The sequence below is a fragment of the Anabas testudineus genome, chromosome 24 (genome assembly GCF_900324465.2).
Source record: "Anabas testudineus chromosome 24, fAnaTes1.2, whole genome shotgun sequence".
Taxonomy (NCBI): Eukaryota; Metazoa; Chordata; class Actinopteri; order Anabantiformes; family Anabantidae; genus Anabas; species Anabas testudineus.
The window spans coordinates 5,992,562-6,010,461 of NC_046632.1; the positions used below are offsets into that span (position 1 = coordinate 5,992,562).

Consider the following 17,900-nt stretch of genomic DNA (forward strand, 5'->3'; position numbering starts at 1 on the left):
GCTGCATTCACTCGTGGTCTAGTTATGACTCATCTCTGCTGTCACTCCTAGAGGGCAGTGTTGTCTGCATGGTCATTTTAGCTGGTCCTCACAATGAGAAGGGCGTTTAAAGAGCAATTTCCGGATTAAGACTGTTTTAGGGTTAAGGTTAGAATTAGGTTTTGGTAAGGGTAAAGTTTAGTGTGAGGCAGTTAGTTGTGATTGTTAGGATTAGGGTAAGGCAGTACATGTGATAAATTAAAAATTGAAGAGTCGTAAAAAAGTCGATCTACATAGTAGATTAACATGGCCTACATGACAGTAGGGGGCTAGGGAATGCATTTTATCAATAAGTGTCCTCACAATGACATGCCATACAAAATTATGTGTGTGTTTGTGGGTGCAATACTTTACGTTTGTGTACTGGTGGTAAATGTTTGACATGTAAAGAATTTGTGTAATTTCACTTAAAAATATTTAATCAAATTTATCTGCTGTTCCAATGTCAAATCTATATTTTCCTAGTCATGTTTATATCTCAACCACATCAGAAACGGCCACACCATACCCCTATCCATCCCTCCAATGACCTGTTAGTCCCAGTCCTAGCCCTCTGATCCAATTCAGTATGAGAGAACTGTCCACTTGAGCTTTCAAATGGAAATGGGTCAGAGCGTTCATCCACTGATTTCTCATTGATGAAAGCTGGGAGACCGCCTGCTTTACTTGCCCAGCGCACTACAGGGGTTCCAGCCTGACTGAGGCAGAAGTCTGGTTCCTAACTGAGAGGCCAGCAGAAAAGCAAGGAAAGGAATTGCGATAAGAGGGCCACTATTAGCCATAATTAGAATCACAGTTTGGATTGCTGCTAGCGAGTGAAGCAACCTTAGGTGCTTTGGAGCCTTCCTAACGATGTCGGCAGATGCCTTTGGCTAGGACTGGTGTCTTGGGAGAGGAGGAGAGAATATGTGCTTGCCTTGCTACATCACTCTGTGATTGGCCAGAGGCCATTTCTTAGTGTATTTCAAAACCTGTGTTTTGGAAGAAGTGTAGCTGCATTATTTTCTTCAACTCTGAGAAGTTTAAAAGATTTTTTATGGGTTAAGTATATTTGGTCTACACTGTATATGCATTGTTGTTAAAAGAAAGTTGTCAAGAAATAGGTTTGCTGGAAATGTGTGGTCTAACCAGTGTGCTAGCTGTGGGTTTATATTTTTGCATAGTTGGTTGTAGTAATTTTGCCCATAGCTGAGTCCTTTGTGTTTTTGTTGTTTAGCTATGAGCAAACCTACAGATATACTTTTTTGGTGTTCAATTTTTTGGATCTTGCCTTTAGACAGAAGTGGTGTGAAAATATTTAGTTAGTGGTCTTGGGTTTTTGCTTCTTATTTTCTTCTTTATTTTCCAACAGAGAGGTGTGAAGAGGTACTACCAGTGGCTGAAGCTCCAGGCCCTAGAGTTCTCTCACCAGAAGAACAGCGTCGTTTGGTTGAGCAGGAGGAGAACACATTACGGGAGCTCAGGCTCTTTCTCAGGGATGTGACCAAGCGCCTGGCCACTGACAAACGTTTTAACATCTTTAGCAAGCCAGTTGACATTGAGGAGGTAAGGAGGACTGAATTTGTTGGTTAGGTCCAATCTTATGTTTCATAGTTTGACAAAGACAAAGCACTGAAGTTTTATGACTTTATTAAAATGACTTATTCTTTGCGTGTCAGGTGTCAGACTACCTAGAAGTGATTCGGCAGCCCATGGACCTGTCCACTGTAATGACTAAGATTGACACCCACAAGTACCTGACGGCGAAGGACTTTCTTGTGGATATAGACCTCATCTGCAGTAATGCTTTAGAATACAATCCTGACAAGGACCCTGGAGGTGAGAATGAAAATTCTTTTGGCATATACATGTAAGATACTTTACATTAATGCACATGTAATATACACAAATGCATGTATGTGTATTTAGTCACATTCTTGCTTTCCTACTCTGTCTGCTTTAGACAGTGCATCTTTTTAATATTAGCATTAGACTATTCAAATAAGCATGACTGTGTGTTGTGTATTGTTGTATTCCATTAGGCTGTTATTGTGTGCATAAAAAGTAACGATTTACCACTTACTGTGTTTTGAAAAGACCTCCGTAGGAGTAAAATTACAGAATATCCAGATAGTTGATATTCTGATGGACAGAAATCCATATCAAATGAAATGCATAGAGCAATTTTATGTATGTAGCTGAAGAAGGCTGCATATGCAAGAACATTTGTGTCTCTTATGAGACACACAAAGACACACAAACACACACAAACAAACAAGCCTGTTATTTGCAAGAGCTTACTGATAAATTGGATTTATACTTACCGTTTAAATGGGGTACTTACTTGCTTGACAGAGAAAGGCCAGAAAGAGAGATGCATGTTTGTGTGTACATTTGAGAAATAAAATGGTAAATGAGGACGTATGAGGAAGTATTTTCTGCTAGAATGAAATCCTCAACAGCAATACTGTGATGTTAATTGAAAGCTGCACACAGTAGGCCTTCTCCCGACCATTCAATTGATGTGACCATTTTAATTCACGCCATGCGCGTTTAGTTGCTTTGGTTCTCTTGCAAGGATATAGCTCCCTGATACTAATGGGAAGCAATTCTCTGCCAACCCAAATGAATAAATCATATCTCTCTTTGCAGGAGAGGGTCTGGGTCATTTGTTGGAATACAGAGTGTACAAATGATACACTAAAGGGAAAAAATGCAATTAGGTAGTTTAATAAAGAAGGCTAACGAAGCCTCTTGCTTGCTCTTCCAGTGTTTGGCCCAGGGAATATGGCCCAGACCATGCACAATTATTCTGTTTGGGAAGTTCTACACCAGCTTGCAAAGTGCTGGGAAAAAACCTCATTATCCCTCAGTGGTCTTGTTCTCCTTGTCCTTCACACTATCTTTATTTTACTGTCCTCCATGTACAGTTGTGTTGGCTTCCTTGTCTTTTACCTTACCACCTTGCTAAATAATTACTTTGTTATGTAAAAAGGGGCAATGTCTCGGTGCTCCTTAATGTGGCTCAGTGCCACAAATACTTCTTTATTGCTTTAGAAAAATGGCGATAACAACCTTTGGACTGTGAAGGAACAGCATTGTATGTCCGTGTGGTCTCGTCTGTTCTAGACTGGGAGGTTAGTTGGGGCCCATAAGGGTGCTGATGAGCTCTCGGCATCCCACCCGGCCTTTGACACCTCTTTCAATGATAGGCATTTTTGCTTTTATATATGCAATTGCAAGCACACACACTCAGGCATAAGGAGAAAGACACACACACACACGTTCACATGCACACAGATTGCCTCCATCGCAATTAGGCAGTCATCCTCCAATTAGACAAAGGAAGCTGGCAGATTGTGACCCCTCTGCCACTCTCTGCCTGTTCTGTTCTCCCTCTGCCTGCCATAATGAGAGGCGGCTTGTTTACAGTGGCTATGCTTTTAGCCTGCTTCTTCAGCTCAGCCTTATTCCCCTTTCCCCATGGGTGTGGGAGCATGGAAAAAAGAGGATTTAATGATGTTGTCGTACATCTAAGGAAAAGAGATATATAAGTTATTAAGGTGTAAGGAGTGTGTGTGTGATAGAGTATGCATTTAAAAATATTTCAGGTTGTACAGTATATGTTTGCATCCACCTTTCTACTATAAGTGGTGATATAAAGTCTTTCATGCATTACTGAGTTCTGCCTGCTGAAAACTTTCAGCAACGCCAGCTCTATCCTTTTTATTCAAACTGTGAGAAAATGCTACCATCTCCTTTCTCACAGATGCAGTAGGGTGGGATGGGGTGGCTGTCGACTCTTTCCCTTACACATATAATAGGCTAGTGTGTGGTGAACATGGACCATCAAACTGAAAAACTGACGTCCTGCAGTAATGGCTACTAATAAAATAATGCTTCAAGTATAGTAGATGCACTTTTGGTAGCAATTAAAGCATTGGGCTTGTGTGGACCAATTTTTGTGTAGCTTGGGCTATGTTCTTGGGGTTATTGTTTTGCTAGAAAAGAAATACCTCCTATGCCCTGATGCAGACAACATTGCGTTTTTTTACATTCAGTTTACAGTCTACCTTCACAAATCCTTCCAGGGCCTTTTTTTTCAAGAAGCATCCAAATGGCATGATGCTTTTACCACTGTGCTTCACGTTGTGAATGGTGTGTTTGTGATGATTTGCTGTGTTTGCTTAATGCTAAATCATAGCGACCAGTCTAATGGCCAGAAAGTTCAATGTTAGTCTCATCAGACCAAAGAATTTTCTTCCAGTCGCTGATAAGCTGTTTGATTTCAGATTATATATTTAATTAATTTAGCTGGTTTTGTCAAAATCCGACTTTTTTCATGTAAAGCCAAAAAGTCTAATTAAATTGAACAAAATAATTTAGGAAACTTCAAACCGGGGTGAATAGTTTGTTTGGCCACTGTAAGTGTTTCATGTCATAGCTCTTTCTCTACAGGAGTAAAACAACTTAAAGCCACTGTGCTTGAATTTAGGTAAACTCAACTTACTGCATGGACTTTATATGCACAGATTAAGCTCGAACAAGTTTTATAATAGGTTTCACTGTCTTCTCCTTTCTCAGACAAGGTGATCAGGCACAGAGCATGCAGTTTAAAGGATACAGCCCATGCTATATTTGCTGCCGAGCTGGACCCTGAGTTTGACCGGATGTGTGAAGAGATCAAAGAAGCACGCAGGAAAAGGGGTAAGAAAAACAAAACAAAGCAAAAACGGCAGTAATATTTTTTTCAGTCACTAAAATAGGACACTAAATCAATTGTACCTAAAAGTAAACTTCTTGTTCTTGAACATATCTCTGTAAACATTTGCAGGCCCAAACACATAGCTAATTACAACATAGCAAATCATGAAAACCACAGTCATTTACCACACATACATTCTAGTAAGCCCTGTTTTTGATAATATGGGTTATTTGCATTGCTCTATTTATCAAGAGATTGTTGTATTCACTTTATAAGTGGTAGAAAAGGCTTAATATTAATATACCACTTAACTATAGCAAACAAACAAAAACTGAATTTACAAGCATTTGTTTATCTAATTATGAGCTCTAACCAGTCCATATTGGCTGTGCACTTTCTCCTTCTTTCAGTTTTGTAGAGCCATTGATAGGTCATTTTATAGATTAGAAACCTGCTATAAGAAATAAAAACCAGTAGGGTAGTCCAGTAGTACTTGATGGTTCAGTCAGTTTTTAGTGCCGAGTATGTGACGCAGGAAGGAGTGATGCCCAAGGCTCCAGTGTTCCAGACAGTACCTTCTGTGCTAGCTGTCTGCTTGGCACTCTCCATCTTTACACTCCCCAAACACCCCCAAGCAGTGATGAGTGGACTTAGGGTAAATTTAGATTAGGCCTATGCACATAGAAGCACACACATGCGATATCAGTAAGTAATATGCCTAAGCTTTTAAGTACTGAATTTTTTGTTAGTTGTCAAATATTGAAACCCAAAGGCATGTAATCATATGCTTGCCCACATGGGAATAGTCTAATTAACACTTATTGAGGCAGAACACAATGTCCACATAATGGCACTCTAAATTACCCATATACTGTAAACCAATGTTTAAATATACTTATCTCTTTATCTTTATAAATTTCTTTGTCATGAGCAGTATACTTATCTCTAAATGATGTGTGTGCGTGTGTGTGTATATACAGTATATACACAGGTACAAGCATTTCACAAAATTACAAAATGGCACACTTGCTTGTCTCACAATCAAGTCTAGAAGGAAAACTGCATTGTGTCCCTTCTGTCAGTGATGCAAATTTATGCAACATTTAGCAAAGACTACAGAATCACAAAGTTATCTAACACCTACACTGTGCTTTTCTACTTTTATTGAAGAACCACATCCTTTTTTATAACTTCCTGTTATTGTATTTACAGAATTTGAGAAAAAAAAGTAATTCTTCTACTGCAGAAACACATCTAAGTGTCTAGTGCCCCATGAAATATCTTTTATCTTTGAACCAGACTGCACTATGCGTGTCCCTCTTTTGCACTCTGGCCAGTCCTGATTGTGTTTGGTTTATTTTTTTAGTCTTTTGACATGTGGACTGCAAAAGAAAACCTACATTCTTTTTTTAAAAGAATCCCACCCTATTCCATCCCCCGAGGGTGTATCGACTTCTCACTTCAGTCACAGAAGACTGGCTTTTCCATGTCAAGTGGTGAAACTTATTCAAACACAAATTTCCAGAAGTCACTCTGTTGCTTTTGATTTCTGCTTTAACAGCTAAAAGCACATGATGCTAAATGAATATTGCAGGAGCAGAAGTCAACTGCCTGAGAGGAGGAATACAGAAGTGTAAATATTTCATCTTGCAGTAAGGTCCTGCTGAAAACTATCAATTAGCTCTGGACTGCATGATGTCCAGTAGCAGCAGTGTTCAAAACTTACAGTGCATTTGGGGGGAATTTTTTCTCCGTGACCAGATGAAAGGAGCTGTGATAAATTTGACGAAAACATAAAAATCACTTGATGCTAAAACTTAAATGTTTAATTTTGAGAGACTTGAATGTCTCTTCGCTCCACTTCTGTTTGTCATTTCTGTCATGCTGAAGCTCTCTGAGGGAAACACAGATGCAAATAATATCTTTGTAGTTTTTGTGGTGATACTTGTGCTGATTTATGCTGATTGACATGTGATTGTACCACATGTTGTTGCTCACCGTATCACAACCCTTTGGTCATCCTTATTTGTCAGATCACATTTTTATCATTGTCGAATTACTTTGACAGTCGTTTGGTGTTTATACACAAATCTCCTTACACACAAACACTTTCTGCTGTCAGCAGTAAGAGTTTTACATGCTACATTTGCACATGCAAAGAGTTTTGTTTGTTGCTGGTAACTTATGATCTGTGGATACTGCAGACCTTCAGGCACCAGCTCAGCTGACGGCAGTTTTGGGCACCGTGGCAACAAGGAAGCATCACACTGCAGGAGAGGAGCAGGCCAAGACCAGCACTCAGGGCGAGGCCACTGACAAGCAGTGCACCACTAGTGAGTAGTTGGACACAGTCTTTTACACCACACAGCTATAAGTGCTTTTATCCTTACTAAAAAAAAAAAAAAAAAAAAATTTGTTTTGAACATTGAAACTCACAGAAGTAATTGTCATCCACTATTTTCTCTTCTCTCTCTGTTTTTAATAAAATAAACATATTGGTTTGTTTTTTGGTGTAAGATATTGGCCAATGATACTGTATAATAAATGAAACTCGCATTGGGTGAAATCGTGAGCTAATATCTTGTAGCACACTCTTTTGAGGTAATCACTGCAATCTAGCACTTTTTGTAGCTCTTAATGAGACTTAGTACTTTGACCCACTCTTCTTGAGCAAACTGCTCCAGTTATCTCAGGTTTGAAGGGTGCTGTTCTGTTTCAGCTTTTTAAAAAGATGCTCAGTTGAATTAAGATCAGAACTCACAGCAGTTGCTTTGGGTCTATTTTCATTTATATAGGCATCTATACCAATCTTTTATGTACTTTTAAAACTCAGTATAATTATTTTAATCAGGTGTAAAGATATGAATACTTTTTGTCACATCTGTTTACAATATATTTATCTAAACAAGGTGACTAATGATAGATGTACGTGATGCTGTACACCTGCCTGCACACATGTGCATACATATAGCAGTGGAGGTGCAACACAGTGAGCAGCCAGGTTAGCAAAGCTGTTCTCTCCTAACCACTCAGAACATGAGCATGGCCACTTGTGACAAACGGGGCTGGGCATGTGGCGGATCAGAGTAACGAGGTGGGTTTTATACATTATCTGAAAAATGCCCTTTAGCATCTATATCAGGCAAAATATGGAAAATGGAGTAGGCTAAACATAATTTACAAGACGTACATAACCTATGTAAAGGATGTGGAATGTGAAGTGACATATTCTGTGACATAAAAAAGTCAGCTTTCTAATGATGTCTTTCTAGCCAAGGTTTAAACTGATTTATGAAGTACTGAAGTATGTGTAGTTCAGGAGTCAGACACAAGGTGGTGCATGTCTCTCATGAGAGCATCCCTAATAGAACCCCTGCTGTGTGGGTAAACCATTCCATCTCCCAGGGAGATGGGTCCCCTCTTGAGAGATGAGGGCCTGTGTTGGCTACCATAAATACTGTGAGACTCTGGGCACGTCTAAGTCTTGAGCTCACTTCTATTTATCTTGCCCTGTTCGTCCAGGAAAAAGCCGTTGTGAAAATGTATGATTTAATTGTACCATTTTTCTTCATTGTATTTTCAATCTAGTTTACTATATCCAGTTTGGATGTCAGGTTATAACTTGAAATTTGATTCATTAGGCTGTCGAGATGTATACAAAAAACCATAGTAAAAATTTTAAACAAAAAACAAAAGCTATGGAAATAATTATGTAAACTTGACAGACATCTTCCTCTTTAAGGGAGCCAGTTAACAGCAGGCCTGTACATTTACCTGTTACTTTTAGCTCCACTTTTTATATACACAGCCAAATGTCACAGATGCAGACCACTAATTTAGAACTTCTTCCTAGAGTGTGTCTCAGCTTCCACCAGAGGCTTAATTAATTAAGCTAACTAAGGTGATTAATTTATGACATTGGCAGCCAGTTCTCACCTGGAGCACCTCAGCAAGGCAGCTATTAAGCTAATTGATCACAGAGTCAGTTATGTCTTGATATGACACAAGCTCATAATCAAAGCTCAGTGCATGTGATGAAGGAGATGCCAATTCATGTACCATTACTCAAAAGAAATTGTTAACTGCAGCCAGGTCATCCTGAGGTTGTTTGCCCTTTCTTTCCCACTTCTGAGGAAGGGTCAGTATACTTGAAGGTTAAAGTTATCCTAAATCATTACCTGCAGGGGAAGCCTGTCTGGAGCTGTTCTGGTATCTACTGTACTATGGGGCTTTTATCTGTCTGGGCCACCTCTCTGTCTGTCTGTCCCCCCCCCCCCCCATGCTTCTTTTCCATTTGCCTAGAGCTTAGAATTGCCTGTGACATTCAAATATAATGGAGAGTGGTAGTAGGGATGAGATGCAGCATTTGGAACCGTGGAGAAAGAAAGTTACGCGAAAGGATTTTTGAAGGCTAAGGATATTTCTGAATCAGGTGTTAAAAGCAGTGGCTGTAGATAAGCCCAGCTGCTGAGATGTAGGTGGCTAAAGCAGCTGGCGCTCCTGCTAATGCCAGGTCACTCGGAGTAGTAAGATGGGAGGGCTTGCTGCTGTTAATGCACGGGAAGAAGAATGTGGTTTCAGTTTGCCTGTGTAGATGGCTCTATCATGCTTTCACTGTTCCGCATTTCTCACAGCCCATCCCTCAACCCTCCTCTTTTATCCTGCTAGTCCTTCCCATAAAGAGCAGAAAACACAAGGCCCATTTCCTGGGCCACAGCCCTGGCTTCATTTGTAGTGCATCACTACAAGAATCCGGTTCACATAGTGTCGTCCTTTAATTTATTATTATTATAAAACCACCTCAGGTTTTCTCATTCACTTCACTCATGACTGTTTTTGAAAGCTAAATTAGCTTGGGGGTTTTCTACAGTCAGGCGGCATATGCTATTGATTGCTTTACTAAATATCAGTGTCTTATAATTCTCTTCTTTTCCTTAAATGTCATACTCAGACTTAATTGGTATGCTGCCTTTTTTGTTTGCATTTAAGTTGTTCAGTGTGTGTGTGTGTGATTTTCATTTTACTTTTTCTTTGGCATGGTTCACCAGTGTTTTTCCACTGCCAGTTGACAAAATTGTCCTTATTCAACTGTTGAACGGTTTGTGGAAGAATCGAATAATAATGCAGGCACTGCATAATGTGTCCTCCACGTCACTCAATAGCATGCCCAAGGCAACAGCCACCAGGCCGCTTTCATGTAGATGGAGCACTGCTGCGTCTTGCCTCTACCCTGCCTTGTATCTGACATCATAGTAAATGGACAGCTCCTCTCCCTATTGCCAGTGTCAATCCATCACAAGACCTTGATGGAATATTTAAAGTCATAATAAACTCCACTGCCTCCTTTTACCTCAAGCTGAAGTAGTTATGCTGAAGTGCAGAAAATTCTTTTTTGCGTAGGACAAAAGGTCAGCAAGCACACAGCCTGTAGCATGCTGTGATGCTCACAGGGCAAAAGGAAATAGATTAATTAGAAGGCACTTTTCATTTAGGAAATAAAAAGCACTGTTGAAGACACATCTCTTAACTTGATTTTCTAATCTTCACCTTGCCTGTTTACAAGGACATAGGCTATACTCTTAAATTGTAATTCTAATATTTTACATTTAATTTAAATCTTACAGCAAAGGTTAAAGAAAGAACCTGTTCCGTTCCTATTCCTCTTGCTTGTTTTTTGTCATTGTGTTAGCAATTTGAAAATTGGAAAGGACAATGTAATTATAGGTCTTTACACTAATGGATTCCTATATTCAAACTGGACTATCTTCTTTCAGTATTTATTTTATATCAGAAGTCATGTTTCGGTTTACCCTGCATTCACCACAAACACTTGTGTACAGTATTTCAGAAGGGAGTATGGTGATAATTTCCTTGTGTTCTGTGGATGTAAGATCTCTTTAGCTTCATGGGGACTAAAAATGTAATTGTACTCGTGGTTAATGGTAGACAACAAAGCATCTTGTCTGAAACTCAGATGGTGATGTTATTAGTTATTAGAACTGGACACTGATTCTCCTCAAGCTACTTCTTGGCCACTAGCTGAAAACACTTTTGCGTTGCACAGTCTTACACTTTGAGGCACTCACTAATAAAATCCATGCAAAGCCCTGAGCAAATAAGCACTGAGCATAAGCTGCCATTTTGTGGGCACAGATGCCTCTTAGATCATTGTGGCACCAAGCATGAAATGAATGTAAAATCATCCATGATGCCTCTTGCTTCCATTTATTGTTTTAGGGTGCAGATGAGCTGACATCAGCATTAGTGTCTCTCAAGATTCATTCTGTGTCTGACGGTCTTTTCACTACCTGCTTACCACAATGCATAGTTCATGCTACGTGTAACAGTCGATAAGCTCAGGTGGTGTACCGCTTTGCAGGTTTTTAATGTCTTCTTTTATTACTGTTCAGTGCAGATAATCATATACAGTATATTATTGTAAACAACTTACATTTCTGCCTGAAAGAAGTGAGCCTCAGAGTTGCATGGGAAAGACTGAGCATTGATGCTTATTACTGTTGTGCATGCTCAGTGACTACAAGCTGTGCTTGGCCAAGGATGTTACAAAGGTGATGGCAAGGTAGAAGAGAGAATAAGTGAGCATAGATGAATGACAGGAGGTGGCTTCTGAATGCTCGACAGAAGGAGTTATAATGCAGGCAAAACCTCATTATAATAAATGATTATTGGCTTTCAAAAAAGCTGTCAGTGCTATCTACGGCAGGGTGAGCATGTAAAATACTACAAATGTATAGGTGTAACTGTTTAAAAGTGTTCTTTTGGTAATTTATCATTTTACATCCGCTTTCTCTTTACCTGAAGGCTAAACACCTTACATGCACCATCTAAATGGCTAGTTAGTGTGTTGGCTAGACCTCAAATGGCATTCATTGTTTTTAGATTGTGTTTTCATTGTACGCATATCTGTCCATCACAAATTACATTCATAGGCTTCTATGGGTGGTAGATGGTTTAGATTTTCAGAAACGATTGGCTGGCCTGCTATTCCAATTAAAGCGGATCTGGTGCTGTGCTTTTCGCCTCGCTTTTCTCTCAGCACTAAAGAACAGTCCAACAACTCAGCATTTAGGCTGTACTACAGGCAGAAAATTATGCAGGGCCTCCTGGGCTTTTACTCTCATTGTTTTTACCATAGTGCAGTTGATTAGTCAATTTCAGTAAACATCAGAAGCTAGTAAATGCTGCACAACCTAATGGGGTGCGTTCTCTCTCTCTGTCTGGTTCTGATAAGTTGTAATAGGCTTGAACAATTGCACAAACATGATATATTAGAGCTTGATTAGTTTGAATGACTTATGCATTCGTTGGTGAGATCCTTGTTATGTTTTGCACTATTGAAACCCAGTTTGATGGAAAGTCAACTGCTATCTGTTTACTTTTAAGAACCACCTATTTATAATGTGACTATCTTATATAACTCCATCTATTTGAATATCATTATGTTTTGGTATTTCAGTTACTGGTTGTCTAATGTAAAATACATTTCCCCCCACATTGTGTTTTTAATGCAACTAACTACTGTTAGTTGCAACTAACTAACTACTGTTAGTTGCATTGTCTCAAAAATTTGTAGACATATGCTTTATATATGCTTTAGATGTTTTCCATTTATTGCCATTTTTGGCACTAATATTGCTATTTTATCTTTCCAATAATGATGGCTAACCTAATGTCTGCATACTGATGGATATTCCTAAACACAAACTCAACCATTCATTCTCATCAGTCGGAACTCTTAAAGAGACTTCCACATTAAATGACAAGAGTCACATTAGGCGACTTAAGAACAGGAATGCATGCGGACTGGGTTGTTAATTACATCAAATTACTCCTAGAATCGCTGCTATACAGACATATTGCCACATCTCCATTAAACCCTGGGATGAGATGCATTTTCTGTCAGCACTTTTGTCCCTTTCTAGCTAACCACTTATTATGTTTTGTCATAAGTGTCGAGGGCAGTTATGTAACTCATCAGAACCACATAGCCAAAGTCAAGCCTTCATAGACTTGACTGTTATTTATCAAGCCATCCTATCTGTGACAATATGTTAGGGGGTATTAAACAATGTACATTCAGTTTCAAGAAAACAGATTAATAGCTTCTAACTGTTTTATGACCCCTGTTTCTATTCTGTTGCCGTGGAACCATCACACCAAATTCTAAATTCTTCTCTCGCTCTCTCTCTTACACAGACCTTCGCAGGTCTGGCAGCTTAAGAAAACCATTAAATTGAGACATGTCGGTATGCATCCATACACGGACAACTAGCAAACGCAATTTGGTCCAACAACACCACAAATTATGTAATTAATTATTAACAAACAGTTTCAAAATAGAAAAATTTTAAACTTGGAAAATTAAAGAATTGATTACATACAACTTACATATTTGGTTCTACCACATTATATGATTTTTTTAAATCTAAGGTGATGGTGAAGGTGAAAATGTACAAAAATCTAATCTAATCGGCCCTAATTTGTTAGTTCCATACTATCTCAGATGCAGCACCAATCCATAATCATAACACTAAAACATTGTTTGATGTGGTTTTAACAGAAGGAGACTCTAGAATATAACTTTTGAAAGCTTAGCGGGTAAACTTGGTAATTTGCTATGATAATATGACATCATGCATGTGACTGCATATATAAAAAGTCAGTAAATAAAAGGAATAACTGGTTTTGTATAGCAAAGAGTCCCTATGTAAACAATGTCTAATTTAATATGCTTTTCTTTCGAGTCCTATATAGCTTAGATGACCTAAATCCCTTAACAGACTCACATGGTATCTCATTGCTGTCTAATCTAATCAGTTTAACAAGTGTAAGAGTTCCAGCAAAGTACAATGACTGTTCTTCACAGTGAGTATGATACACCTCCAGATCATGGCTTCTGATGGTCTGTAGAGTGTCGGCAAGCAACTGTAATGTTATATCCAGGAGAAATCGAACAAAACAAAAGCCATTGGGGCTATTATTAATTCTGTAAATTATGTCACATGGCAAGTTATCTTAAATTGGGCAATTACATTTTTTTAATTAATAAAGAAATGTCAGTTTCATCACCTCTACATACTGTGGAGTTAGGCATAACACTCAGCCACTAAACTGTAAATACTCACTACAATTGCCACTAAACCTGAAATTTTCTACATGAGCCCAAAATATCACCTTTTACCAATATGGTTCCTATCTTATAGAAAGAAAACTGTGGCTGTTCTTGAATTTGAGGTTGTAAAAATACTGTCACATTGCAGTGCCTATATTCCCTCTTCAACAAGTGGTGTTATACCTTAAATATGAGTCAAAATGAGCAAACCAGTGCATATATCTTTACTCCTGCCCAGCTTGTCTGTATGCATGTTTTTTTGCCTTGGGTGACAGACCTTTCCCCCAGAAGGATTTGATATTCCTGCTTTGTATGTACGTGTGTGTATAGGCTGACATCTTCAACAGTACTTGGAGCTGCTGGTGCATTAGGGCATATCTGTCTTCTGAGAAGAGGGCACCATGGGCACAGTGATCTCACTGGCCATTTACTGAGCAGCAGAGAGGACAGGAAGAGACAAATAGTGACTGAATCCGATATTTAGTTTCTCCACATTGTAACTACATTTCCCATTTGTATTAATATAAAATGAAGACTTAGTCAGTCGTTATTTGTATATGACAAGTTTTGAAAATGCTGTATCAACTTGACCTTGTTGCTTTTTAAAAAAGGTTGCTACCCTTAGAAGGGGGAAAAAAAAAAGTACAGTGGCCTGCTGCACATTATTTAGTGATTTTACCCATACCAGTGACAAAACAGTGCTACCTTGGAATAGTCTTGGAGCTCTGTGAAATGGTTTTATTGACATATTTCAAATTCAGTTTTAAAAACAAGCAAATTTATTGGTTTTAAAAAGCAGGATGACAGCTTGTGTAATCTGTTGGGTTCATCCATCCATTAAAGATAATTTAAACCACTCACACGGCTTCTTTCTGTTACATGAAAGTTTATATGTATTAGAAAAGATTAACTTGATGTCAAAGTGTGTGGGCCAGTAAATGCACCCTTTTATTTTTTTTTGCTACACACCACATACATATGAATATAACAGGCATGTGTAAAATAAATTAATACGTTTTCAGGCTTAAACAGTGTTTCGCAACCTTAAGGGAAGGCACCGTGATATTGTTATGTAGGCCTTAATGTGAGAGAAATAGAGTGAAGGAGGAAAATAGAAAAGGTGACACAGCAATTGAGGGAAGTGACTGATCTCCTTCATTTCAAGAAGCAAGGATGGGATCATTTATTGATCTAGACATTTCATTAACCGTCAGTGTGAAGTGTCACATCAGGTGACAAACAGCTGTCTTCGTTTCATGACCCAAAGACCCTGAAGCTCTGTGTTACCATAACAACATTTCTGGCTGTCTTTGTCTTCAAAAAGCAAGCATTTGCAATTGTGATCACCATTTTTTCCTCCTGTTTGCTTTTCACTCCTTCTTTTGCATACATGTACTCCTTAGTTCAAATTCTCAAATTAAATGTGGTTTATTCTGGTCAGAGAGAAACCGGTGTGGGTGTGGGATATATATATATATATATATATATATATATATATATATATATATATATATATATATATATATATATATATATATATATATATATATATATATATATATCTATCTATATCTATATATATATATATATATATATATATATATATATATATATATATTTATTTATATATAAGTTTAGAGGTGCAACAATTGTTCGATCAACAGCAAGACATTGTTCTTTTTTGGTCAGGCACTAGTAATTTTAAATAGTTTTTAGAAATTTGTGATGGGTATTAGGAATAATCATTATTTGTAGCCTTAAATTACTGGTTGGAAATTGCTGGTTACCTTGTGCATGAATTGCTGGGTTAATACTTGAGATAAATTGAGATCAACTTAATGGAAGCCCTTTGAAATTACACTTGGCTTGAGGCCAATCTGATATATAGTCCTAATTTAACCTCTACCTATGCTTTGAATTTTCAATGGAGAATTTCTCTGTTATTGCTTGCTCAACAGGGTAAAGGTATCACATAAAAATCATTATTTATACATGCTCATCGCATATACTATATTACCTTTTAAAGATGTGATTCTTTTGACCTGTCTTTTAACTAATGTCTCGTGTTTATTCCTAAGGGAAAAATTAAAATTATTAATTTAGTTAAAATTATTAGGAACCACTGAAATAATAATAATAAATTTATTCAGCGGTGATGGCTAAAGACATATAGCTTTTGGGGTTTGGCTAATTAAAGCGTAGAGAATAATTCTGAAACATTCAAGTAGGGATACATTTGGGAAAATGTCTTATTACTTGTGCTATAGCATAACCACAGCAGAGCCTTGTTTAGAAACCTTACTTTCTTCTTTTTTAAAATGAAACATAGCAACAAAAACGGATGTCTCTGAGCACAGATGCAGACATTTTATTTGTTCTCATCCAGGGTATAATAAATAATTGAATGATAAATGCCAATTTTTGGATGCCTGTGTCTATATAGATATTGATGATTGTGATATCCTAGAACCATGGATATACTGTCAGTACAGTGGGTCTGCTTGAAATATACAAATACAAAATAAATTTAGTTGTTTTTAGCTCTACACAGTATACATGTACAACACACGTATATAAATTACATTTATTTTATTTATATAAAGTTTGTGTTATTCTTTTTTTAAGATTGGGACACAATAAGTGTAGGTAATGAGAGCAGGGACTAATAATTCTTCTTTCATTTTACAAAATTGAGACCCTAACTCCAATCAATTCTAGCAAACCAGGATAACAAAAATAGAGCTTAATGCTGAGTTGTGCTTTGACTATGCTTATAACATACTATATTTAAGTGGCATCATGCGCAAAGCCTATTTGTTACAATGAGAGAAACAGATTAGTAATTGAGTACAGTCATCTAAACATAAGAATGAAAATTATAAGCATAAACAATAAATTATTCAAAACAATAGTTACAAAATACTAAAATACAATACAAAACGCATTCTAACCCTTGTTGAACAAACATTTAAAAAGGTAATTTTAAGGTTGTTTAAAATTTTCCTTAATTTCTGCTTTGAGTCTAAGATGAGGTTGATAGTCTGCATTGTTTAAACTGTAATCTGTTTCATATTGCAGTGCACAAATGTCATATGGTTATTACATTAAAAATGCACCACAACACACCATTTGTATATTCAACATATGTTCTATGACAGAATCTATATTAAGGAGATTAGAAGATAATGGCACATTTGTCCAGGTTAAGAGATAATTTTGATTTAGACTGTGGGATTCTCCAGACCACTGTGAAAAATGTTGACCTGTTGATGTTACTTGATTTGCTTTATTTGTGCACCACAGGTTTTGAATATAAAAAGCATCAGAGTATATTTAGTAGTAAAATTGTAATACTCACAAGCTCAGGTTGTTTGTAATGAAAATGGCTTTATTTGTGAATTATGTTTTTATACAATAATGGAACTAGATTAAAAGAGAGATACCCAGTCCTCTCTGATTGTTCAGAGGTGGTACAGAGTTATACCCATTACCTAATACGGACAGTTTTTGGTTCTTTTAGACAGATGGAAAAAAAAAAAAAAAAAAAAGCTAAGTGAAAAAGACATACTTGCATAAACTCTGGGTGGGAAACACTAAGAAACAAATCTGGAACATACTGAGAAGAATTTTGGGCTACTGTGCTTTAGAGACTTTGATCCTGCCTGGCCATATATACCCGTGCAGAGAAAATGTCTAACATTTAGGACAATATTAAAGATATCAGTTTTTGCATCAACATTTTCTCCCTGTCCTCTCGTCAATACTGGATATAACTGTTTTGATGAGTTGTGATTTGATATTCAGTGCAACAAATTATTATATAAAAAAATCTGTGCGTCAGACACACTTACTCACAATTCCACCCAGAGGCATTACAAGTATGCAGCTCAATGGTCCATCAGTGTCACTGGACTGATTTATTTATTTAATACTTGCTGGTACTGCAATTTGGAGATATGTCTCCTGGGGCTTTCTGCTCTCTAAAGTTGTATTTGTCCACGTGTGCATGCATGTGCAAATGTGCCACATACTGACAAATATCTG

At 37.5% G+C, this 17,900-nt stretch overlaps 1 protein-coding gene across 1 annotated transcript in view; it reads left to right on the forward strand.

The window, feature by feature from the left end:
* atad2b (ATPase family AAA domain containing 2B) overlaps positions 1 to 17,900 on the forward strand; it is a 56,375-nt gene that overhangs the window by 17,680 nt on the left and 20,795 nt on the right. The window contains exons 21-24 of the mRNA XM_026341244.1: positions 1,391 to 1,584; positions 1,698 to 1,857; positions 4,603 to 4,725; positions 6,928 to 7,056. Coding sequence (XP_026197029.1) covers positions 1,391 to 1,584; positions 1,698 to 1,857; positions 4,603 to 4,725; positions 6,928 to 7,056 — 606 coding nt within the window. The remainder of the gene's footprint in view (positions 1 to 1,390; positions 1,585 to 1,697; positions 1,858 to 4,602; positions 4,726 to 6,927; positions 7,057 to 17,900) is intronic.